Source organism: Coregonus clupeaformis, chromosome 12 (genome assembly GCF_020615455.1).
Source record: "Coregonus clupeaformis isolate EN_2021a chromosome 12, ASM2061545v1, whole genome shotgun sequence".
NCBI lineage: Eukaryota > Metazoa > Chordata > Actinopteri > Salmoniformes > Salmonidae > Coregonus > Coregonus clupeaformis.
The window spans coordinates 47,921,586-47,948,244 of record NC_059203.1 but is presented as its reverse complement, the minus strand read 5'-3'; the positions used below and the strand labels follow the sequence as shown (position 1 = coordinate 47,948,244).

The window sequence follows — 26,659 nt, the reverse complement described above, 5'->3', positions numbered from 1 at the left end:
CTGAAGTACCTACCTACCTAATCCTAAACCCTGAAGTACCTACCTACCTAATCCCAAACCCTGGAGTACCTACCTACCTAATCCCAAACCCTGAAGTACCTACCTACCTAACCCCAAACCCTGGAATACCTACCTACCTAATCCCAAACCCTGAAGTACCTACCTACCTAACCCCAAACCCTGGAATACCTACCTACCTAATCCCAAACCCTGAAGTACCTACCTACCTAATCCCAAACCCTGGAGTACCTACCTACCTAATCCCAAACCCTGAAGTACCTACCTACCTAACCCCAAACCCTGGAATACCTACCTACCTAATCCCAAACCCTGGAGTACCTACCTACCTAATCCCAAACCCTGGAGTACCTACCTACCTAATCCCAATCCCTGGAGTACCTACCTACCTAATCCCAAACCCTGGAGTACCTACCTACCTAATCCCAATCCCTGGAGTACCTACCTACCTAATCCCAAACCCTGAAGTACCTACCTACCTGTCCCCAACTATGCCTAACCCCACCTGTCAAACCTTGAAGTACCCTCAGCCCAACTGTCGAGTACCTAGTACCTAACCTCAACTTTCGAACCCTGGTATACGTACCTAACCCCAATTGTCAAACCCTGGTGAATTTACCTAACTAAGTAAAACTGAAGTACCTAACCCTTACTGTACTGAGTATTTTAACCCCAAATGTCTACTATGCGTGTGACAGCGACTGCAGCTCCTACTTTCCTCCCAAGAGATTCTGTCAAATCTAATATTGGAGTATGCACAACTATGGACCTCAACAGCACTCTCAATGTGTTTTACCTCGACCAATGCCACAATGCAGGGCCAAGGAACACCCAACCACAAGTCAATATAGGTTACAGTACCATACATAAGTAGCTATACAGTAACTATCATAGAAAGAAAGATTTCATGTTAGTACTACTGTACCAAGCCACCTGACTGATTAGCTATCAGAACCAAATGCAAGAATTCCCTAGATCGCCAAAGCACAAAGGGAAGGAATGAATAAGGAGGGAGAGATGGAGGAGAGAGAGAGAGAGAGAGAGAGAGAGAGAGAGAGAGAGATAGAGAGAGAGAGTAGAGAGAGTAGAGAGAGATGGAGACAGAGAGAAATGTGGGGACAGACAGACAGAGGAGCTAGCTATGCTATAAATCACGGCATGATTTTCTCGGTGTGCAAGGCGACCCTCCTGTGATTAATGACACAGCGCTTTAGGGCCTGTGAGCACGTCTAATTGGAGGACATCGGTCATCATTAACATGGTTGCTGCTGAGGCCGAGCCCCTGACACACCCCATGACCCTCGCCACCTCCAGCCTACCCCAGCACACTGCTAGAGGTCATCCTGAGGTCAATCCCCCCCACGCCAGCATGGGTAGTTCAAAAGAGATACTACTGTCCCCTTTGGTTCCTTGAAAAAAGACACCTCCATTATGTCCAGAGACCTCTTCTAACTTTCCATGGTGGTTGAGTTGAGGTTATGAAGAGGTAAGGGAGGGACCTTTTGGAGGAGTGTTTACTTTCTTCTCAACCACCCCTCTATCCCTTGCCCTCACCCACTGCTTCCTCCCTCTTTTCCCTGCTCTCACCCACCCCTCCCCTTTTCCCCTGCTATTCCTCCACCTCTATCTCCTCCCTCTACAGTATCACCACCCACTCTCCTATCACTGATCCACAGTGTCTACTCCCTCCAACTGACCCCTACTCCTGTTCCGTGCTCTACTCCTGTACCCACCCTCTACTCCTGTACCAGTGCTCTACTCCTGTACCTGTGCTCTACTCCTGTTCCGTGCTCTACTCCTGTACCCACCCTCTACTCCTGTACCAGTGCTCTACTCCTGTACCTGTGCTCTACTCCTGTACCCACCCTCTACTCCTGTACCAGTGCTCTACTCCTGTACCTGTGCTCTACTCCTGTACCCGTGCTCTACTCCTGTACCCGTGCTCTACTCCTGTACCCGTGCTCTACTCCTGTACCTGTGCTCTACTCCTGTACCCGCCCTCTACTCCTGTACCTGTGCTCTACTCCTGTTCCAGTGCTCTACTCCTGTACCCGCCCTCTACTCCTGTACCTGTGCTCTACTCCTGTTCCAGTGCTCTACTCCTGTACCCGCCCTCTACTCCTGTACCTGTGTTCTACTCCTGTTCCAGTGCTCTACTCCTGTACCTGTGCTCTACTCCTGTACCCACCCTCTACTCCTGTTCCAGTGCTCTACTCCTATACCTGTGCTCTACTCCTGTACCCATGCTCTACTCCTGTACCCGCCCTCTACTCCTGTACCTGTGCTCTACTCCTGTTCCAGTGCTCTACTCCTGTACCCGCCCTCTACTCCTGTACCTGTGTTCTACTCCTGTTCCAGTGCTCTACTCTTGTACCTGTGCTCTACTCCTGTACCCATGCTCTACTCCTGTACCCGCCCTCTACTCCTGTACCCGTGCTCTACTCCTGTTCCAGTGCTCTACTCCTGTACCCGTGCTCTACTCCTGTACCTGTGCTCTACTCCTGTACCCATGCTCTACTCCTGTACCCGCCCTCTACTCCTGTACCTGTGCTCTACTCCTGTTCCAGTGCTCTACTCCTGTACCCGCCCTCTACTCCTGTACCTGTGCTCTACTCCTGTTCCAGTGCTCTACTCCTGTACCCGCCCTCTACTCCTGTACCTGTGCTCTACTCCTGTTCCAGTGCTCTACTCCTGTACCCGTGCTCTACTCCTGTACCTGTGCTCTACTCCTGTACCCGCCCTCTACTGCTGTACCCGTGCTCTACTGCTGTACCTGTGCTCTACTCCTGTACCCGTGCTCTACTCCTGTACCCGTGCTCTACTCCTGTACCCGCACTCTACTCCTGTACCCGTGCTCTACTCCTGTACCCGTGCTCTACTCCTGTACCTGTGCTCTACTCCTGTACCCGTGCTCTACTCCTGTACCCGCGCTCTACTGCTGTACCTGTGCTCTACTCCTGTACCCATGCTCTACTTCTGTACCCGTGCTCTACTGCTGTACCCGTGCTCTATTCCTGTACCCGTGCTCTACTCTTGTACCCGTGCTCTACTCCTGTACCCGTGCTCTACTCCTGTACCCACCCTCTACTCCTGTACCAGTGCTCTACTCCTGTACCCGTGCTCTACTCCTGTACCCGCGCTCTACTGCTGTACCTGTGCTCTACTCCTGTACCCATGCTCTACTCCTGTACCCGTGCTCTACTGCTGTACCCGTGCTCTACTCCTGTACCCGTGCTCTACTCCTGTACCCGTGCTCTACTCCTGTACCTGTGCTCTACTCCTGTACCCATGCTCTACTCCTGTACCCGCCCTCTACTCCTGTACCCGTGCTCTACTCCTGTTCCAGTGCTCTACTCCTGTACCCGTGCTCTACTCCTGTACCTGTGCTCTACTCCTGTACCCATGCTCTACTCCTGTACCCGCCCTCTACTCCTGTACCTGTGCTCTACTCCTGTTCCAGTGCTCTACTCCTGTACCCGCCCTCTACTCCTGTACCTGTGCTCTACTCCTGTTCCAGTGCTCTACTCCTGTACCCGCCCTCTACTCCTGTACCTGTGCTCTACTCCTGTTCCAGTGCTCTACTCCTGTACCCGTGCTCTACTCCTGTACCTGTGCTCTACTCCTGTACCCGCCCTCTACTCCTGTACCCGTGCTCTACTCCTGTACCCGTGCTCTACTCCTGTACCCGTGCTCTACTCCTGTACCTGTGCTCTACTCCTGTACCCATGCTCTACTCCTGTACCAGTGCTCTACTCCTGTACCTGTGCTCTACTCCTGTACCCGTGCTCTACTCCTGTACCCGTGCTCTACTCCTGTACCTGTGCTCTACTCCTGTACCTGTGCTCTACTCCTGTACCCGTGCTCTACTCCTGTACCCGCGCTCTACTCCTGTACCCGTGCTCTACTCCTGTACCCGTGCTCTACTCCTGTACCCGCGCTCTACTGCTGTACCTGTGCTCTACTCCTGTACCCATGCTCTACTCCTGTACCCGTGCTCTACTGCTGTACCCGTGCTCTACTCCTGTACCCGTGCTCTACTCCTGTACCCGTGCTCTACTCCTGTACCAGTGCTCTACTCCTGTACCCATGCTCTACTCCTGTACCCACCCTCTACTCCTGTACCAGTGCTCTACTCCTGTACCCGTGCTCTACTCCTGTACCCGTGCTCTACTCCTGTACCCGTGCTCTACTCCTGTACCCGTGCTCTACTCCTGTTCCCGTGCTCTACTGCTGTACCTGTGCTCTACTGCTGTACCCGCGCTCTACTGCTGTACCTGTGCTCTACTCCTGTACCCGCGCTCTACTGCTGTACCCGTGCTCTACTCCTGTACCCATGCTCTACTCCTGTACCCGCGCTCTACTGCTGTACCCGTGCTCTACTCCTGTACCCGTGCTCTATTCCTGTACCCGTGCTCTACTCCTGTACCCGTGCTCTACTCCTGTACCCACCCTCTACTCCTGTACCAGTGCTCTACTCCTGTACCCGTGCTCTACTCCTGTACCCACCCTCTACTCCTGTACCAGTGCTCTACTCCTGTACCCGTGCTCTACTCCTGTACCCGTGCTCTACTCCTGTACCCGTGCTCTACTCCTGTACCCTTGCTCTACTCCTGTACCCGTGCTCTACTCCTGTTACCATGCTCTACTGCTGTACCTGTGCTCTACTGCTGTACCTGCGCTCTACTGCTGTACCTGTGCTCTACTGTTGTACCCGTGCTCTACTGCTGTACCCGTGCTCTACTGCTGTACCTGTGCTCTACTGCTGTACCCACCCTCTACCTTCACCTCCTCTGCCCTGTCTGCTCCATCCCTCCTCTCCCCTTGTCTGCCCATCCGATCCCCCCTTTCTCTCCCTACTACTAACAGGGGTTGTAATGAGCTCCCTTCACCCCTCCAGTATAAACACTCCATCATTACAATGTCTAATTAGCTTGTTGGGCCAGATGCTCTGGACTCCATATCTCTCACAACTTTAAATGAATGGCCTTTGCGGCACCCGAATCGCACAGTGCCCTTGTGTAGGTATAGGCACTGTCCATAGTTGAGTTCCTGCCCAAAAGGGGACTCTGTCTGGGTCCTCCATCTCTGATTGTCTGTGTCCAGGCATAGAAACAGCACATAGCGGCCATTCTCATTGATGGTAATATTCCACAGTAGTATGTGTAGAGGCACTGGAGGGGATTGCTTAGTACTGGGATTAATAACACCCCATGTTAAGACTATCTTGGGGTCTAGCCTCCTAGTCTTGGCCTTATCCTCACCCCAACTCTAGCCCTGGCACTTTGACAATTAACTGTTTTCATTGGCAGGGTCCCATTATACATTTATTTTACTATGACTTTAATACACACACAGACACACACAGAAACATGAAAGGTTATAGGCATGATGTCTTGGCCTGTCCCAGCAACACTTCATTGGCTGTCAGTAGAATAATATGATATTGATTTTAGAGTTTTATTTTTTATCAGCCATTGTTGGGGGAAAATTCCTCTGCAAGAACTACCCAACTGAAAGAGATAAGATCAGGCCCCCCAATAGAATATTATTACTTACGCTTCAGCAGAGAACAGACAAAGCTCACTCTGGGTGAAATTGCAATGGTCTCTGCATTATCTCACTTTCATTTGATACTGCTATTTGGTCGGTAGTGAAATACATATAAATTGTAAATGATGTTAAGGTAGCGTTTTGGTGGAGGGCAAGAAGCAGAGACGTTGGCCACCTAGCTGGAAAAACTATTATTCTAGCTTCACATTGCATTTGAAACACAGACTCATTTTGTGTTTTGATTTTCTTTGCTTTATCATACACTGCACCATATTACACTGTCAAAGCTCAGTTTGGAGCCCTATTATTTGGCTTTAGGTTCAGAAATGATCCACAATCTGTACTGTGCGATTGACCAACACACATGCACACACGCGCATACACACACAATATGAAAGGGATGAGCCGGGTCAGGAGCGAGAGATGCTTGTGATCATGGGTGAGCCCTAGATGGGTAAAAGTGTAAATGAAAGAGTCTTCAAAATGTCATTCCTGGCCTCTTCAACCTTTAATTAAACCTTGAGAATGGGGAGATAAAATTAATAAATTGGGTAATGAATCGAGCAAAACAGGTGGTGGGTGGCTGAAGAAAATTAACCAATCAGTCTTTCCTGTGTGGATTTATTTAGCTCCTAATTAGAAGCTGCCTTGGTTAATTATGATTGGACTCTTTGGAAAAAGAGGCTGTGCGATAAACAAACACAGGGACGGGACTCCACAGTGCGCTGCTGATGCATGAGGGGCTTCTGAAGCCAATCACCTTCTCCGTTATTGATAAACTAGCATCTATAAGTAAATCACCTTCTCCGTCATGATAACCTGGCTTCTCTAAGCCAATCACCTTCACTGTAACTAATGCAATAGCATTTCTAATCCAATTACATGTATTTTAATCCACCCCTCTAACCCAAATACCTTTATTATAACTAATGCTTCCAGCATTCCTAACCCACTTCCTCTGTAACTGATAAACCAGCACCTCTAACCCAATCATCCTCACCGATGAACCAGCATGTCCTACCTCTTCACCCATGCTAACAAACTGCCCTCAACACAATATCCTCACGTTTGAAGAAACTGCATCAGTAATCAAGTGATCCTCTTTGCTAGACCAGCATCAAACTGTAACACTCTCACCCTTGCTGATTCAAATGAATAAGCATTATCATGAACGCCTTCATTGTCTTTGCTGTAATATTTCAACCAATTATCTTCACTGTCACTTCCACACCATCCACTTTTACACTGTCACCAGCAACATTAGCGTTGCACATCTTATCAAGTCACTGTTCTTGTGTAATGGGGTCATTGTTGTGTGGGGCAGTTTAACATTGTAATGCAGTTGGAGAAGATTGGCAGGAAAAAAGTGACAGAACAATTATGAAATTTTTTTGCTGAATGGGAAGGTTTTGACAGAATGAATAGATGAGTTGAGGAATAGGAGACAGTTTATGAGATATACATTGAAAAAGTGGTGGGCCAAATGTAATTGTAGGGTTATTACAGTCAAAACTGACAAAGATAGAAGGAGTCGACACAAGGACCATAACCTGTGAGTGTAGCCTTGTGTGAATGGGAGTTTTTATAACAGTACGTTTGTATAGATATTTTGTGTTTTGGTGTATGTATGCATGTCACCTTTGTTTTAGGGCTGTCTTTTATTACACTTCTAATCAGTGTTGGGGTCGTTACTCAAAAAAAGTAATATATTACCTATTACTCGTTACTTCTTTCAACCGTAACAAATTACTTTACTTATTATCCCTGGCAAAAGTAATTAGTTACACTACTCGTTATATTACTTTTGCATTACACCCCAAAATGTTGCGCGTCCTCACTCAATGTCAACAATGTCAATGTTACGTTATATAGGCCTAAACACCAGTGGATAAGGGCAGCATTTCCTCTACTACAAGCTTGTTCAGCTCTCCCTGGGTTACAGCCTGTTTTCCTGAGCTATTAAAATCAAGCCTTGGTTGTTTGGAGGAGGTATGCCTACAGTCGTCTTCAGCAGCAGTAGTCAGGCCTCGGGGAGCTTTCGCTACGAGTTTTGTCTTGGCGTGTTGCTTTTGCAAGTTCTTCAAGAGATTGGAGGTGGTGTTTCTAGCAGTGGAGAGGTGTTTCTCACCTGGGCACAGTTTACATTTTACAGTTATATTCTTGTAATTTTGTCCTCCTACCAAATCAAAGTAATGGGAGTACTTCCACGCTAAGAAACTCAATGTTTAAGACACTTCTGGCATTTTTCATCTTCCTCACTAAAGCATGCGTAAACAGGAACTTGGCGAGAGGACCTCAAACTCAGGACGAAAACAATTAGAATCTGGTGTGGGGGGATATTTAGGCGCCAACAGAGGGAGTAATAATCATCATCACAAATATTTATTTGGATCAATATCTATAATAGGAAGAGAATGATAACAAAAGTAACTAAGTAACAACAACCTTTCTTACAGTAACTGTAATATTTTTACTCAAATTTGAACAGTACTCCGTTATATTACTTGTTACCGCAAAAAGTAATATTATTACTGTAACTCTTTAATTTGTAACACATTCGTAACACTTTTTAACAAGTTACCCCCAACACTGCTTATAATACAGTATGCAACCGTATATATTTTGTGTGTAGATTTAGATTTGTGTATATTTTTGCTTCCCTTTCCTTATGGTATGCAATGCATATATACAGTATGTTGTATATTGTACAGTAGATATGTAGGCCTACACTAGATAATTTGTGGTACTAGCTATGTGCTATATTCTGTCAGTATGCACCTTGCAAAGTCTTAGTGAGCTCCCTTAGGATTTGGAGGCAAAGATAAATGAAAAAGCTCTGCCAGAGGATGTGTTTAGATATAACTCCTATTTATTTTCACGATTGGCTCTTGAAAAAGCAAGGCTTGTCATCTGTCGATAGCTAATCAAGATTGAATCCTAAATGTAACATTAATGGGAAAAGTTTGACATTTGTCACTTTGTGAATGTAATGTACTGGGCCACTAAACAGACAGAACTGCCACCCAGAACAAGACTTCCTCTCAGTAAACACATTCTAGCTCTATACAGTGCATTCGGAAAGTTTTCAGACCCCTTGACTTTTTCCACATTTTGTTACGTTACAGCCTTATTCTAAAATGGATTAAATTGTTTTTTTTTCCCTCCTCATCAAACTACACATAATATCCCATAATGACAAAGCAAAAACGGGTTTTTAGAAATTGTGGCCTAAAAAAATACGTATTTAAGTAAATAAGTACATAAGTATTCAGACCCTTTACTCAGTACTTTGTTGAAGCACCTTTGGCAGCAATTACAGCCTTGAGTCTTCTTGGGTGTGACACACCTGTATTTGGGGAGTTTCTCCCATTCTTCTCTGCAGATCCTCTCAAGCTCTGTCAGGTTGGATGGGGAGCGTCACTGCAAATCTATTTTCAGGTCTCTCCAGAGATGTTCGATCGGGTTCAAGTCCGGGCTCTGTCTGGGCCACTCAAGGACATTCAGAGACTTGTCCCGAAGCCACTCCTGCGCTGTCTTGGCTGTGTGTTTAGGGTCGTTGTCCTGTTGGAAGGTGAACCTTCGCCCCAGTCTGAGGTCCTGAGCGATCTGGAGCAGATTTTCATCAAGGATCTCTCTGTACTTTGCTCTGTACATCTTTCCCTCGATTCTGACTAGTCTCCCACTCCCTGCCGCTGAAAAACATCCCCACAGCATGATGCTGCCACCACCATGCTTCACTGTAGGGATGGTGCCAGGTTCCCTCCAGACGTGACGCGTGAAATTCAGGCCAAAGAGTTCAATCTTGGTTTCTTCAGACCAGAAAATCTTGTTTCTAATGGTCTGAGAGTCTTTAGGTGCCTTCTTGGTCACCTCCCTGACCAAGGCCCTTCTCCCCCGATTGCTCAGTTTGGCCGGGCGGCCAACTCCAGGAAGAGTCTAGGTGGTTCCAAACTTCTTCCATTTAAGAATGATGGAGGCCTTCATCATGTTGGGGACCTTCAATGCAGCATAATTTTTTTTACCCTTCTCCAGATCTGTGCCTCGGCACAATCCTGTCTCGAAGCTCTATGGACACTTCCTCCGACGACATGGCATGGTTTTTGCATTGACATGCACAGTCAACTGTGGGACCTTATATAGACAGGTGTGTGCCTTTCTAAATCATGTCCAATCAATTGAATTTACCACAGGTGGACTCCAATCAAGTTGTAGAAACATCTCTGTGATGAGGTGTGAATGACGGAGTCAGGCGCAGGAGGTAAAACACCGAAATCCAGAGTTTATTCAGTGTACATGAATAAAGCGCAGCAAGCGTCAAAACTAAACTAGCACAATGGAAAAATCCACCTTGGCTACATACAAGGAAAGAGTAGCTTAACCGAGCTACACACTCTCACAATTAACAATCACTCACAAAGGACAAGGGGGCAGAGGGAACACTTATACACAGACTAATGAGGGAATGAGTACCATGTGTGTGTGATTGACAAGACAAGACAAGACAAATGGAGTGATGATAAATGGAGTGGTAGTGGCTAGTAAGCCGGTGACGACGAATGCCGAAACCTGCCTGAGCAAGGAGGAGGGGCAGCCTCGGCTGAATTCGTGACAGTACCCCCCCATTGACGCGCAGCTCCAGCAGCGCGCCGACACCGGCCTCGGGGACGGCCAGGAGGACGCGGAGCAGGGCGAGTCGGATGGCGATGATGGAAGTCCCTCAACAGAGAGGGATCGAGGATATCCCTCACCAGGACCCAGCACTGTACCCTTCCCACTCCACGAGGTACTGAAGGCCCCCCACCCGGCGCCTCGAATCCAGTATGGAACGGACAGAGTACGCCGGCGCCCCCTCGATGTCCAAAGGAGGTGGAGGGACCTCCCACACCTCAGAATCCTGGAGCGGACCAGCCACCACCAGCCTGAGGAGAGACACATGAAACGATGGGTTAATACGGTAATCAGGGGGGAGTAATAACCTATATGTGACCTCGTTGATTCTCCTCAGGACTTTGAACGGCCCTACAAATCGCGGGCTCAGCTTCCGGCAGGGCAGGCGGAGGGGCAGATTCCGGGCCGAGAGCCAGACCAGATCCCCAGTACAAAGACGGGGGCCTCACTGCGGTGACGGTCAGCGTTGGCCTTCTGACGACACATGGCGCGTTGGAGGTGAACATGGGCATTCGCCGCCGAAACCAGTCATCCACCGCAGGAGCTTCGGTCTGGCTCTGGTGCCACGGTGCCAGACCCGGTTGATAACCTAAAACACACTGAAATGGCGTTAGGTTCGTAGAGGAGTGGCGGAGAGAGTTCTGGGCATATTCTGCCCGTGGCAGGAACACCGACCACTCCCCCGGCCGGTCCTGGCAATAGGACCTCAGGAACCTACCCACATCCTGATTTACTCGTTCCACCTGCCCATTACTCTCAGGGTGGAACCCAGAGGTCAGGCTGACCGAGACTCCCAGACGTTCCATGAACGCCTTCCAGACTTTTGACGTGAACTGGGGACCTCGGTCAGACACTATATCTTCTGGTACCCCGTAGTGCCGGAAGACGTGTGTAAACAGGGCTTCTGCAGTTTGCAGAGCCGTGGGGAGACCGGGCAGAGGAAGGAGGCGGCAGGCCTCGAAAAGCGGTCCACAACGACCAGGATGGTGGTGTTCCCTTGAGAGAGAGGCATATCAGTTAAAGAATCAACACTCAAATGAGACCATGGTCATTGTGGAACTGGTAAAGGTTTTAACTGCGCACACTGAGCAGGAGGAAACATACACCCTCACGTCATTAGCCAAGGTAGGCCACCAGTACTTTTCGGTCAGGCAGCGCACTGTACGACCGATAAATGGGTGACCAGAGGAGGGTGACGTGTGTGCCCAGTAGATCAGACGATCACGGATAAGCGCAGGCACATACTGCAGCCCAGCTGGACACTGTGGTGGAGATGGATCTGTGCGTAATGCCTGCGCTAGATCCGCGTCCATCGCCCATACTACCGACACCACAATGCATGAGTCTGGCAGTATTGAGTCGGGGGTATTGTCTCTGGGCCTCTCCTCTGTATCATACAGCCGGGACAATGCGTCTGCCTTCATGTTCTTCGTACCCGAAATGTATGACAGTGTGAAATCAAACCGGGTGCAGAATAGGGCCCATCTGGCCTGGCGAGGGTTCAGCCTCCTCGCTGCCCGGATGTTTTCCAGGTTACGGTTGTCCGTCCAGACGAGGAATGGGTGTTTCGCCCCCTCGAGCCAATGTCTCCACACGGTCAGAGCTCGGACAACAGCCAACAGCTCCCGATCACCAATGCCGTAGTTCTGCTCTGCCGGGCTGAGTTTCTTTGAGAAGAACGCACAGGGGCGGAGCTTGGGTGGCGTGCCCAAGCGTTGAGACAGAACTGCTCCCATCCCAACCTCGGACGCATCCACCTCCACTACGAACGGTAGTGATGGATCGGGGTGGGCCAGTACCGGGGCCGAGGTGAACAGTTCCCTCAGGTTACTGAAGGCCCCGTCAGCCTCAGCAGACCAGCGGAGCCGGGACGGCCCACCCTTAAACAGTGATGTAATGGGAGCTGCGACCTTGCCAAGGCCCCGGATAAACCTCCGATAATAGTTGGCGAAGCCAAGGAAGCGCTGCACCTCCTTTACCGTGGTTGGAGTCGGCCAATTACGCACGGCTGCAATGCGGTCGCCCTCCATCTCCACACCTGTGATAGAAATGCAGTATCCGAGGAAGGAGACGGACTGCTGGAAAAACATACACTTTTCTGCCTTAGCATAAAGGTCATTTTCCAACAGTCGGGCCAGTACTTTGAGAACCAGGGACACATGCTCGGTACGCGTAGCGGAATACACCAAGACGTCATCGATGTAGACCACTACACTGCGACCAAGCATGTCCCGAAAAACCTCGTTCACAAAGGACTGGAAGACTGAGGGAGCATTCATCAAACCATAGGGCATCACCAGGTATTCATAATGCCCCGTGGTTGTGCTGAATGCTGTCTTCCACTCATCTCCCTCTCGGATACGCACCAGGTTGTACTCCTGAGATCTAATTTAGTGAAGAAGCGCGCTCCATGCAATGACTCAACCACTGATGGAATGAGGGGGAGAGGATAACTAAATCTAATCGTCTCCTTGTTCAGTGGTCGATAGTCAATGCATGGGCGCAGACCGCCGTCTTTCTTCTTCACAAAAAATTAACTTGAGGAGGCGGGTGAAGTGGAGGGACATATGTATCCCTGGCGCAGGGACTCGGTGACGTATGTCTCCATAGCCTCCGTCTCCGCCTGCGAGAGGGGATACACATGACTCCTGGGAGGTACAGCGTCTACCCGAAGGTTTATTGCGCACTCCCCCACCCAATGAGGTGGCAATTTAGTTGCTTTATTCTTGGAGAAAACTTGTGCCAGATCATGGTATTCGGGGGGAATGCGCACGGTGGAGGCACTGTCTGGACTTTCCACCGTGGTTGCACCAACGGAAACACCCAGACACCTACACTGACACTCTCGTGACCACCCCGTGAGAACCCTCTGCGGCCATGAGAAAGTGGGGTTGTGGAGTGCTAGCCACGGAATACCTAACTCCACAGGGAAAGCAGGAGACTCAATGATGGAAAAAGTGACCTGCTCACAATGCGTCTCCTGTGTGATCATGGTGACTGGTACCGTGACTTCCTTTATCAACCCGGAACCTAATGTTCGACTATCAAGTGCTCTGATGGAGCGTGTAATGGATAGGGGAACTAATGAAATACCCTGGCGGCGTGCGAAAGTTTTATCCATAAAGTTCCCAGCTGCGCCTAAATCTACTAGTGCCTTACACTTGGGAACTCTCATGTAATCAGGGAAGTATATGGGTATGGTACAGTGCGCAGCAGAGGGCTCTGAACAAGTGTGGTTGCTCAATACCTGGGGTGATGCGAGAGTGCCCTGCCGGACGCCTCCTGACCCAAAAGAGCGCTGACAACAACGTGTGGTGGAATGTCCCTTTGTGCCATCCGATTGGCACTGGCGCTGTCGTCTTCCGCTCTCTCGGTGTGCGGTACCACCCAGCTCCATGAGCTCTGGATCCGCGTTGGTCGGGGTGGGAACGGGCAGACCTCCTCCAGGACGTACTCTGGTTGCCAGCAGGTTATCCAGACGAATGGCCATGTCCACCAGTTCGGTAAAAGACAAACTTGTGTCACGGCAGGCTAGCTCCCGTCGGACGTCCTCCTGTAGATGGCACAGGAACTGGTTGATCAGGGCCCGCTCGTTCCACCCGGATCCTGCTGCCAGAATCCGGAACTCTAGCGCGAACTCCTGTACTGTCCTCGTCCCCTGCCTCAAGTGGACCAGCTGCTCACCCGCCTCTCGACCCTCGGGTGGGTGATTGAAAACCGCCCAAAATAGGCGAGCAAACTCCCTGTAGTCCTCCAACGCGGCTCCTCCTCTCCAAACCGCGTTGGCCCACTCCAGGGCTTTCCCCGAGAGGCAGGAAATGAGGACGGACACCTGCTCTCGATCCGATGGTGCCGGCCTGACACTGGAGCAGTACAGCTCTAGTTGGAGAAGGAATCCCTGACATAGAGCCAGCGTCCCATCGAACGCCCGTGGTCGAGATATCTGGATCCCTCCGGGTGCTGTGATGTAGGTGGCTGGATCCGGTTGGCCAGCTGGTCTCGACGGATCGGTTCCTCTTCTCTCCAGGCGTTGGACGACCTGAAGAACCCGATCCATCGCTTCCCCCAAGCTGGCCAGCATAGTGGAATGTTCCTGGACCCTTGCCACTATTCCAGGCATGCGCTCCTCTCCTGCTGACTCCATAGGGGTGAGTGATTCTGTGTTGAGGAGTCAGGCGCAGGAGGTAAAACACCGAAATCCAGAGTTTATTCAGTGTACATGAATAAAGCGCAGCAAGCGTCAAAACAAAACTAGCACAAGGGAAATATCCACCTTGGCTTCATACAAGGAAAGAGTAGCTTAACCGAGCTACTCACTCTCACAATGAACAATCACTCACAAAAGACAAGGGGGCAGAGGGAACACTTATACACAGACTAATGAGGGAATGAGTACCAGGTGTGTGTGATTGACAAGACAAGACAAGACAAATGGAATGATGATAAATGGAGTGGTAGTGGCTAGTAAGCCGGTGACGACAAACGCCGAAATCTGCCCGAGCAAGGAGGAGGGGCAGCCTCGGCTGAATTCGTGACAATCTCAAGGATGATCAATGGAAACAGGATGCACCTGAGCTCAATTTTGAGTCTCATAGCAAAGGGTCTGAATACTTATGTTATATAAATTTGCAGAAATTTCTAAAAACCTGTTTTCGCTTTGTCATTATGGGGTATTGTGTGTAGATTGATGAGGAAGAAAATGTATTTAATCAATTTTAGAATAAGGCTGTAAAGTAACAAAATGTGGAAAAAGTCAAGGGGTCTGAATACTTTCCGAATGCACTGTAGATCTGTGTTGTGTGCTAGTGGTGGGTAGACTCCAGAATAATAATAATAATAATAATAATAATTAATTCAACTTATATAGCGCTATTCATTACTTAAATACATCTCAAAGCGCTGTAAAGCAAAAACAACCAAAATACAAGCAAGTTTAAAACAACACAATGAATCATCATGAGTTGATCGACTGTCAAGAGACTGAAGGTTGAGAAAGTTCATGGCTTGAGTGAGGTTAGCAGAGGGAGGTTGTCATCACAGTATTTCGCCTTCCACACTGTCTGTGGCTTCGTAGTAGGACTCAGGTTAAGTAGGAGTCAGGTTAAGTTAGAGTTTCGTACTAGTCACTAGACTAGCTAGCTCGCTACTCTTCACTGCTACCGAAATGCAGCACCCACTTGGGTGATGCTAAGGCAGTCACAAGGCGCCAGAAAGCACACCACACTTCAATAGTAATTCAGGAGTAGCCTTATAACTTAGTTCTCCATAAGGTCATGGTCACCTGTCATCTCTGTATACCTCTGTATTCAGGCTTCTCTCCATCCTCAACGTCCAGATAGTTCGCATAATCGAATCAAAACATTGCCTGCTAGCCAGCTAACATTAGCTAACTAGCTAGCCAAAAACGAACCGGCAACTTCAGTCTTGAAAACATGCTGGATTCAAACTATTTAGACTATGATAATAAGCTAATAGTTCATTCATAAAACAAAAAGTTTGTAAGGGAAAATGCTATAAAAACACTAAATTATTACAAATATTTACAAAATGTACAGCAGCTCTCTGCCTATGCACATCATGTCACCATGGCAACCACATACCTCTAATAGGCATTCTGTTGTAGTGAATGTCTAACAAAACACAAGGCAGCTCCAGCTGGCTTCCTAACCAAACACTGCATGGGCGTAGTGGAGATGGTGCCTGCTCGTGTGGGTGGCAGAGAAAGCTGTGATTAAGAAGTGTTGGTTGTTAGTTATTGTCAGGGTTAATTTGTGTGCCACCTTAATGTGTCTGTGATAGCCATCTTGGACGCTAATTGATTCTCACAGTTTTGTGTCCGCTTTGATACCCGCTGTTGCTTTGTGACGAGGCAAAGAATAGAAGGCAAATCCAAACCCAGCTTAAAAGGCGGTGTAATTGCTGTTTTTGTTGATTAATCCAAAAGTGTATGTGTGTGTGCATGCATGCACTTGTGCATTCAGACCTGTGTGAGTGCATTCATGTTTGTTTGTGGCTGTGCAGGGCGGATAGCTGTTTGTGTTAGTCTGTCTGTCTGGCCGTCTGTTTCCTTCTGTACTGTACTTATCTCATTAACAGGGTGTTTCTCTCTCTGTGTATCTCTCTATGCAGACGGAGGATGAAGATGGGGAAGAGAACCTGATGGAGAACCCCTACTCCATGAAGCTGGAGTTTGTGGACGATCCCAACTTTAAAAACAAAGTAAACTACTCTTACAGTGCCGTCCAGATCCCTACAGACATCTACAAGGGCTGTAAGTACCAAGCTACATCTACATCTACACATGCATACTCACACACACACACACACACACACACACACACACACACACACACACAAATACACTAACAGCATATGATCTGAACCTTTTTGCTAGGTTACATACAAAGTTTTGTATTAGACATGTTCTGACATGATACACCTTTGAGATGCCTCATCTTGTTTCTGACGGGGTCTTGCGTGTCTTGCTTATCTGTTTGGGAGGATATCTCCCTCATAGTTCTTCTACAGACCTGAGCCAGTCTTGAACGGATGAAGATGACACCCCCTATTTCTCTACTCCTTAGACTTTTCTCCTTCTAAGGTTGTTAGCTGAGCACGATACCCTGCCCCTCTATGTATCAGCCAACACTTGCTTGCTGTAACATAATAGGACATGGCAGCAGTGTTCCCCACAGTAGCTGTGTGTATGTGGTTGCGTGGACATGGATTGATTCCCCTACTCCTGGACTCCCTGCCCTACTGGGCATAACACCGTCTTTGGGACTCCAAAAATGGAAGAAAGTGAACACGTACTGTATCTGCTGGGGTTGTAATCTCACAGTCGCCCTTTATTCTCTCTCTATTCTCTCTGTTCTCTCGATTCTCTCTATTATCTCTGTTATCCTGTTCTAATCTGTTGGATTTAGATGTGTTCACTCTCTCTATCTGGCTGTATCTCAAATAATTCACAAATTATCTACTGACAGATAGACCACCATTTCCACCCGTTTTGTTTGCAGTCTTCCTCTTCGTCAGATGAACCCTCATTATTTCAGAGGTATGGAGGCCAGCCAACAGGTCTATAATAAGCTTTCCCAGCAGCCTCTCTGGGCCAATCTTGTCAGAGTTAGCCTGTCCTTATCCAGGAAGAGGGGTCAAAGAGCATGGACGAACAACTATAGAGCAATCAGTCCTGCCTGTTGTTCCTGCAGACATTTTGTGCTGGCCCTGGATTCTCTCAATGATATGTCTTCACTGGGTTTGTATAGGAATAAAGGCTTTCTGATTGAGCCTGCAGGGGATTATAGAAACATAGTACTAGAATGGAGTACTCTGGGAGGATGTTCATTTTTAAAGGTCCAATACAGCCATTCTTTTGTCAATATCAAATCATTTCTGGGTAACAATTAAGTACCTTACTCTGATTGTTTTAAATTAAAATGGTCAAAAAGAAAAAAAAAAAGCTTCTTAGCAAAGAGCAATTTCTCAAGCAAGATTTTGCTAGGGGAGGGGAAAACTGAAAACTAGCTGTTATGGGCGAGAGGTTTGGAACTCTCTTTCTTATTGGTCTATTAACTAATTTACCATCTGGTGATGTCACCAGGCAGGCAAAAACTCCATCCCGCCACAACAGGCTGAAATTTCAGGCGGCCTTTTCAAACAGCTCTTACACTGAAAGGGCATTATCATAATTGTATTATTCCAACCTCATAATATGAAAAAAATATAAAACACAGGAAAATCATGTTTTTGACTGCACTGGGCCTTTAAGAGTTTTGCGTTGCCGAAAATGTTTACTGTTGTTGTGGGCAAATCAACTCCCTGTGCGTAGTCTGCAGTGGACAGATTGGCCCAGCTACTCTAGTTTTGGCACCAGCTCTGTTATGAGCATGTTGTTAGAGTGCTGTTATTTTTTCTTAGTTGAGTAGCTCATAAAATGCAGTACTCGTATACGGAAGCTGATCGTACCCACACTCTACTCTGTACATCATTCAGTAGTGTAGCTTGTGTCAGTAACAAATATATAATACATTCTATCCACATATTTGGACATTGAGTTAGCAGTAGCACAAAATAATATAACCAGTGGTTTTAGGTTATATAAAATCATGTTATTACGAATAAGTCAAGCAAATGCTCAGGGCCCATACAGTATGTATCAAGCATACATTTCTAGGATCAGTTTTGCCTTTTTGATCGCAATGAATGAGATTGCATAGACGGGGGGACCTGATCCTCGATCAGCACTCCTACTCCGAGGAACTTGATACATACGGCCCCAGGGATCGGAAGTTAAAACCTGATTTTCATGTGGAGACGGAAGAAAATAGACTATTATCCTCCTGGGACATTTCTACCTCTAGGGTCCCGGGGCTTGGAGAACTCTGGAGAGGATAGGGCAGGGACATGCTCAATACCAAAGGAGGCAGGAACATCAGAGCTGCCTGGGAGAGCTGACGGGAAGCTGGTGTGGTTGGAATGTTTGCCTGTGGGTCTAGAGAGGTCTGGGATTATTGGAGGAGCTTTAGGAGCAGTGGAGCAGCAGCATTGTGAGTGAGCAGGAGAGGCTGTTTGGCCAACCAAGGGAGAACAGAGCAGAGCAGCCAGAGGAGAGGGAGAGGGTCAGCATTAGAGAACAAAAGCCTGGAACTGTTGATCTAGGACAGAGTATGAACAGGGTACTATCTACACAGGGGCTGGAGTATTGTGTGGTATTATGTGTCTATCGTAGGAAGTGCTAGTGGACTATGGTATGGATGAGTTTAGTGTTCTGTGTTATGCTTTGTGGATGACAGAAATTGAATAGGCTTTATTATGAACACTCGTCCTCTGTGTAGTTGAAGGGGTTGTTATTGTAGTGCTTTGATAATGAACATCTAAGAGAATGGGGTCGAACTAGGAAACGTTGGTAATATGATTGGTTTTCTGTTATATCTGAGGGTTGGGAGGAGGAAGGTGGTTGTTACATGACAAGGAGGTTTTACAAAAGTGTGTTACGCATAGTAATGATACGGCAACAACAGAGTTTTTGGCACAGGGGAGATGGACTAAGAGAAAGAGTAAGAGAGAGAGGAATAGAGAGGAATAGAGGGTGAGAGAGGGAGGGAGGGAGGGAGGGAGGGAGGGAGGGAGGGAGGGAGGGAGGGAGGGAGAAAGATAGAAGGAGAAAAGTAGAAGGAGGAGAGAGACACTTTAATAATAGAAACCGTTTAGAGCAAAAATGGTTGTATTTTTTTATTGTGTTCTTTTTAGCAGCTAAATGAGGCAGTGTATGCGTCCTGGTTTGATTTGTCTGCCTGGACCCATGTCCATTTATTGAGATTGAGAGTGTTCCCTGGGCGCAGTAATGAACCATTTTATGATTCATTATCCCATTGCTGATTCCTTCTGCCAAGTCTGCAAACTTTCTAATTAGCTTAGGTCAAACATTCACACAGTTTTCTTCTAATTATCAATGCTTATTACAGAACGGACACCGCAACAGAAAAAGCCACAGAGGAATAAATTGATGTGGGTGGTGCTGTTGCATCGTGGAGAAAAAAAGGATTTATTCTCGTGGTTAGTGAATGTTGGAGAAACGTTGAGGGAACAAACGGCAGGGAGGGATTTGCTGAATAATTGCTGGGAAAGAGCTCAGGGTAATACAATCTCACAGGGAATCACAGAGAAACCGGAAGATGAGAGTTAAATAAAAGCCACCAAAAGAATCCCATCACGCACTTAACTCCTGGGTCTGTCTTTAGTTTCAGAGAAGTCTCACAGCTAGATAATTTAATGGTTATTGCACCAGGGCTGTAGATATAAAAGTTTTGCAGACACAGCTGCTATACAGATGTAGGATCTTAATTTTAGGCAGTTTACTACGGCAGGAAAATAATTCTGCAGCAACAGGAAATGTGGATTATTATTAATGGACATTTTTTTAGGAGAAAATCAAGTCTGAAATTTCAATGTGGAAATTACAAACTTCAGAAGCCTTTTTAAACCTAAAATACACTACACGTTTTAAATGTCCTGCATTGCAGGAAAGTTCTCCTCCAACAGAGTGGTCAAATTAAGATCCTACACCTGTACAATACATTAGTACAATACATTCATATTTTTAGTTGCCTTTCATTTAAGAGATAACCGGTTAGACACACATACTGCTATATTGACATTGCTGTCGTCATATTAACCGAATAATAAAGAAAAAAACAGAGCATTTAAGAACAGAATAAAGTTTAAATCCCCCACATGCAGAGCTTTCTTTCCAGTGGCAGGCTGTGTTGTTGCCTTTCTATTGTACACATCAGCAGTGAGCAATGTGCCTATTACAATAGAATGGGGAGCAGTGACTAATTGTCTGTGCAGATGAAAGAGTGGGTGAAGTGAAGCTTTGGTGGTTGGACTGAATGGAGGGATTAATCCTCCTCTCCTGTGGAGGGAGTCTGCTGTCCCTATCTCCCTCTCTCTCTCCCAGCTAATGAGAGAGAGAGAGAGAGAGAGAGAGAGAGAGAGAGAGAGAGAGAGAGAGAGAGAGAGAGAGAGAGAGAGAGAGAGAGAGAGAGAGAGAGAGAGAGAGAGAGAGAGAGAGAGAGAGAGAGAGAGAGAACAAACAAGCCAACCAACATCAATGCCCAAACCACCAGCTAAAAGCACTTGTTCCCTGTCTTTGAATATTAGCCCCTGCTCTGCCAAGGTGGCTGTGGCGTGGACACCCCTCTGGAAGGCTTTAGGCAAACATGATGGAACACATGCTATGTCATGGAGACACAGAAAGAGCAAGAGACACAGTCACAGAGACTAGGAGGCACAGAACAGAATTCGGGGAAATACTCTACAGTAGATAGAGAGAAAATCTGTGGGGTATTAGTAGAGGGTTTAAAACAGAGGGAGAGATTGGTATCGGAGGGGTTTCAGTAGAATGAATCAGGCTCTGAAGCACTGCCATATTCAATAAGGGATTCTGAGAGATCTATAGTCTGCTGGCGTTGCCCAGGTACACTACCACAAAAGTATTCTCTTTTAGAGACACTCAGGCATTAGAACTAAAGAAGAAGAGAATGGATGAAGGTTTGGAGAACTGATCTAGATAGTCATTCGCTCTATACTAAGGACATCAACTATATAGTAGATACAATTAGTGGACCTTATTGTAACTTTTAGAGGAATACCACTATTTATTTATATGGGTAATGGGGTAATTAATTTACATTATAACAGTACAGGTTGTTGAAAAGATGGTACAAGTCATTTAGGCTAAAAAGGATAGTAAAAGACAGTAAAATGACAACTAAAAGTCTATGTGCTGGTGTGCAGGCTGCACAGCCCACAGTAGGCTCATCCTGTGGCAGAAATAGACATGCTCTCTCTGTCACTCAGCTCACGCTGTGCTGGAGATCAACTCACTCCTCCTCAACATCAAGTCATATTTACGGAGTGAGAGACTGAGAAAGAAAAGCAAAAGTGATTTGTAAAAAAAATGACTGTATGAGGAAAAAGGCAGAAGGGATTTAAAATTATGTTTTTCACTCTGAGGGAGAAGACAGCTGAAATAATTTATTTTTCTACCGTTCCTCTTGATTTGATTCGCTCTGTCTTCCGCCCCCTGCTCCCCCCAGCATCCCCCTCCCTCCCCCTCCACTAAAGTGTGTGCCTAGTGAAGGGGCACTATCATTTACCAACACGCTAATGAGAACAGTCAGCACACCAGACTCCACTTCCCTCACCACCAAGCTCACAAAATATATTTCATTTGTTTATTATTGACTGCATCACTTTAATTAGAAAAAGTATTTGGGCGGAGGAGGGTTTAGATTTCACCAGTCTCTCATTCCGTATTCATGATTCTTAGGAGACGTTCTGGGTTTGATTTCCTCTTCACAGTTCAAGGCGGTTCGGGAGCAGGACAGGAATTCAATCAGAAATACTGTGTTTTCAAACATTTGATCCACTATGAACACAGTTTAATTCATGTACCTCATATTCATGTATATTAGTTGTGGTATTACTAGGTTGTTAGTGTTACTACATGTTATTTTAATAAGATTCAGCATTACTTCAGTTGGTTATGGGTGTTTTTGTAAATACATTCCATTTAAGAAATCCTCATTTTGAGAACACAGGTGTTTTAGGAAACTTCATCCAGTTTTTCTGAGCTATAGCATTAGCATATGTTTTGGGAAGTGTACTTTTAAATTGTGTTTGTGTCTGTCAATCTTTTTCTTCTTCTCTCTCCAAAACTTGGAGATAAACATACATTCCTTTAGAGTGCCCAGACCTTGTTTTACAAAGTCTTTGTAGATGTGTGAGGTGGTTCCAGTTCCAGCTATTTGTTTTTCATCTGCAGCATGCAAGGTTTGTAAGTTCAGGGTTTTAAGCACCGAGCCAGACCAGAGGAGAGGAGACAGCCTTGGAGAGAGAGAGAGAGAGAGAGAGATAGAGAGAGAGAGAGGAAGAGAGAGAGAAGGAGAGAGATAGATGGATGCTAAGGAGAAGGATGTGGGGCGTGACATTTTTAGCCTTCTTTGACTTCTGCAGGCTATGTCATTATTGGAGTCCAAAAAATAACCTGCATCTGCCAGTGTAAAAAAAAGACGACTACCCCTGTGTTGTGTGTGTTAAAAATAAATTAGTACTGTATGTGTTTGTTAAAAGGACCTCCTTTACTAGTGTATGGGGAATTGAGGTTCAATTACCACCACCATGCAGCTGGTTCCTGGCCACTCATCAGAGGAACGGCATAAAGATCTTTATGACGATGATGACGATGATAATGGTTATTGCAAAGTTCTTGTCCATTAATAGCTTGAGTTCTATCATCCCAATTGGATTTTTTATGAGGGATCGCTTTTATTCCCCCCATGATATATTACACCAGACGTGTGTGTGTGTGTGTGTGCATGCATCTATTAGTCTACTGTAATACTGGATTAATATTAGGCAGAAGGCAAAGATCAATTTTGGTGGCACCGTGAATAATGTGTGTGTGTGTGTAACGAGGGGGGGTGAAGGGGGGGTCCGTTGTGTGTGTGAGGGATGGTCTCACACAGGGATGCTCCATAGAGCCCACTCATATCATTGTTTCCCTACTTGGTGTGCAGTCTTGCTCCATAAAGGGGCAAAGCCAAGGGTGCTCGAAACATCAGGCGAGCGGCGGGCTGATGAATCACCTTTTAAAGATATCAAAGATAGGCCTGTTTTACGTGAAGGATGAGCCCAACACAACGCTCAGGGGCCCTGTCCAACTCCGTGAGCACATTTTTCACCGGGGAAATGTATATTTTTATCAACTGTCCAGAAAAGTCATGGCGCGTCCTAACTGGATAAATCAAACAGAATGTGTTTGCTTGCATTCCTTTATCTGCGATACGCTCGAGTGTGTGTGTGTGGCCTGCACTGTGGTCGGCTGACATTACAATAGAGGTGGCTCACATCTGCATAATACTCCCGGCCCGTGTCTTCTGGGTTGGGACCTGACTGGATGTCTTTTAGCCAAGGGTACTCAGACAGTAGGTAGTGTTTACCCACACACTCTGGGGTGCTATAGCTATTCTGCCCTACAGAGGCAAAACGCAGTAATTACGTGTTTTGTTTTACTGCATAATATGACTTCAAAGTATTTTTCTGTCTAGACAGACAGCAATTTCTGATACTCCATTATATATTCTGATCAACTGGCTTGTTCTTATGTCAGGAAACGAAATACCACATTAATCAGATGATATACCTAGCCATTACAACAGATTCGTAGTTACTGCGTTTTGCCTTTGTAGGCCAGTATTGTCTTGTGGTGGCCCTATTAAGCTATTTCAATAGTGAATATGCTTTTGGTGTCAATTTGATTTCTTTGCCAAAAGCCAGTGGTTATTCAGTACTTTACTGTTGAGGTTCATACATCATGTCAATACCATATTAGATTATGCTGTTGCTCTCCTTGGCTGGTGGTAGATGTTTAGCGGTGCTCTCAGGTCGTCTCCTTGCCCTTGGCCTGTCTAGGACAGAGCTGTCATTCCAGGGCCAGTGCCTCTCTACTTTAGATAATATCTCTGCCTGATACCAGGACATAGAAACAGGGCACCATCAGCCAGTAGCAGCAGCCCACTGAGATGGCCCATGTTTACCGTAAAGCCTGACATATTTTTTGAAGAAATGGTAGTGCACAGTTCAGCAGAGTCTGTTTTGTCATGGTGTATTTCACAGTGGAAGGAAATAGCTGTATATTGTTGAGCCCTAGGACCAGCTTGCCTCTTTCAGGTCTCTCAGGAGGAAATTCTCTCTCTCTCGCTCTCTCTCAATTCAATTCAATTCAATTTAAGGGCTTTATTGGCATGGGAAACGTATGTTAACATTGCCAAAGCAAGTGAAGTAGATTTACATTTACATTTACATCATTTAGCAAACGCTCTTATCCAGAGCGACTTACAAATTGGTGCATTCAACTTATGATAGCAAGTGGGACAACCACTTTTTTTCTTCTTTTTTTTATGGGGGGGTGGGGGAGGGGGGGGTAGAAGGATTTCTTTATACTATTCCAGGTATTCCTTAAAGAGGTAGGGTTTCAAGTGTCTCCGGAAGGTGGTCAGTGACTCTGCTGTCCTGGTGTCGTGGGGGAGCTTGTTCCACCATTGGGGTGCCAGAGAAGCAAATAGCTTTGACTGGGCTGAGCGGAAATTGTGCTTCTGTAGAGGTATTGGAGCTAGCAGGCCAGAGGTGGATGAACGTAGTGCCCTCGTTTGGGTGTAGGGTCTGATCAGAGCCTGAAGGTAAGGAGGTGCCGTTCCCCTCACAGCTCCGTAGGCAAGCACCATGGTCTTGTAGTAGATGCGAGCGTCAACTGGAAGCCAGTGGAGTGTGCGGAGGAGCAGGGTGACATGAGAGAACTTGGGAAGGTCGAACACCAGACGGGCTGCGGCGTTCTGGATAAGTTGTAGGGGGTTTAATGGCACAGGCAGGAGCCCAGCCAACAGCGCAGTTGCAGTAATCCAGACGGGAGATGACAAGTGCCTGGATTAGGACCTGTGCCGCTTTCTGTGTAAGGTAGGGTCGTACTCTGCGAATGTTGTAGAGCATGAACCTGCAGGATCGGGTCACCGCTTTGATATTAGCAGAGAACGACAGGGTGTTGTCCAGGGTCACGCCAAGGCTCTTTGCCCTCTGGGAGGAGGACACAATGGAGTTGTCAACCGTGATGGCGAGATCATGGAGCGGGCAGTCCTTCCCAGGGAGGAAGAGCAGCTCCGTCTTGCCGAGGTTCAGCTTGAGGTGGTGATCCGACATCCACAATGATATGTCTGCCAGACATGCAGAGATGCGATTCGCCACCTGGTTATCAGAAGGGGGAAAGGAGAAAATTAATTGTGTGTCGTCTGCGTAGCAATGATAGGAGAGACCATGTGAGGATATGACAGAGCCAAGTGACTTGGTGTATAGAGAGAATAGGAGAGGGCCTAGAACTGAGCCCTGGGGGACACCAGTGGTGAGAGCACGTGGTGCGGAGACAGATTCTCGCCACGCCACCTGGTAGGAGCGACCTGTCAGGTAGGATGCAATCCAAGAGTGAGCAGCGCCGGAGATGCCCAACTCGGAGAGGGTGGAGAAGGAGGATCTGATGGTTCACAGTATCAAAGGCAGTGAATAGGTCTAGAAGGATAAGAGCAGAGGAGAGAGAGTTAGCTTTAGCGGTGCGGAGAGCCTCCGTGACACAGAGAAGAGCAGTCTCAGTTGAATAACCAGTCTTGAAACCTGACTGGTTTGGATCAAGAAGGTCATTCTGAGAGAGATAGCAGGAGAGTTGGCTAGAGACGGCACGCTCAAGAGTTTTGGAGAGAAAAGAAAGAAGGGATACTGGTCTGTAGTTGTTGACATCGGAGGGATTGAGTGTAGGTTTTTTGAGGAGGGGTGCAACTCTCGCTCTCTTGAAGACGGAAGGGACATGGCCAGCGGTCAAGGATGAGTTGATGAGCGAGGTGAGGTGAGGTAAGGGAGAAGGTCTCCGGAAATGGTCTGGAGAAGAGAGGAGCGGATAGGGTCAAGCGGGCAGGTTGTTGGGCGGCCGGCCGTCACAAGTCACAAGATTTCATCTGGAGTGAGAGGGGAGAAAGAAGTCAAAGCATAGGGTAGGGCAGTGTGAGCAGGACCAGCTGTGTCATTTGACTTAATAAATGAGGATCAGATGTCGTCAACCTTCTTTTCAAAATGGTTGACGAAGTCATCCACAGAGAGGGAGGAGGGAGGAGGAGGAGGAGGATTCAGCAGGGAGGAGAAGGTGGCAAAGAGCTTCCTAGGGTTAGAGGCAGAGCCTTGAAATTTAGAGTGGTAGAAAGTGGCTTTAGCAGCGGAAACAGAGGAAGAGAATGTAGATAGTAAACAAAAGTGAAATAAACAATAAATATGAACAGTAAACATTACACTCAGAAGTTCCAAAATAATAAAGACATTT

General features: G+C 47.0%; 1 protein-coding gene across 3 annotated transcripts in view; it reads left to right on the top strand.

The window, feature by feature from the left end:
* Positions 1-26,659, top strand: part of cacna2d2a (calcium channel, voltage-dependent, alpha 2/delta subunit 2a) — a 237,646-nt gene that overhangs the window by 152,520 nt on the left and 58,467 nt on the right. For all 3 annotated transcript variants that reach the window (XM_041892774.2, XM_041892773.2, XM_041892775.2), the window contains one exon: positions 16,366-16,507. In XM_041892774.2, the coding sequence (XP_041748708.1) occupies positions 16,366-16,507 (142 nt within the window). The remainder of the gene's footprint in view (positions 1-16,365; positions 16,508-26,659) is intronic.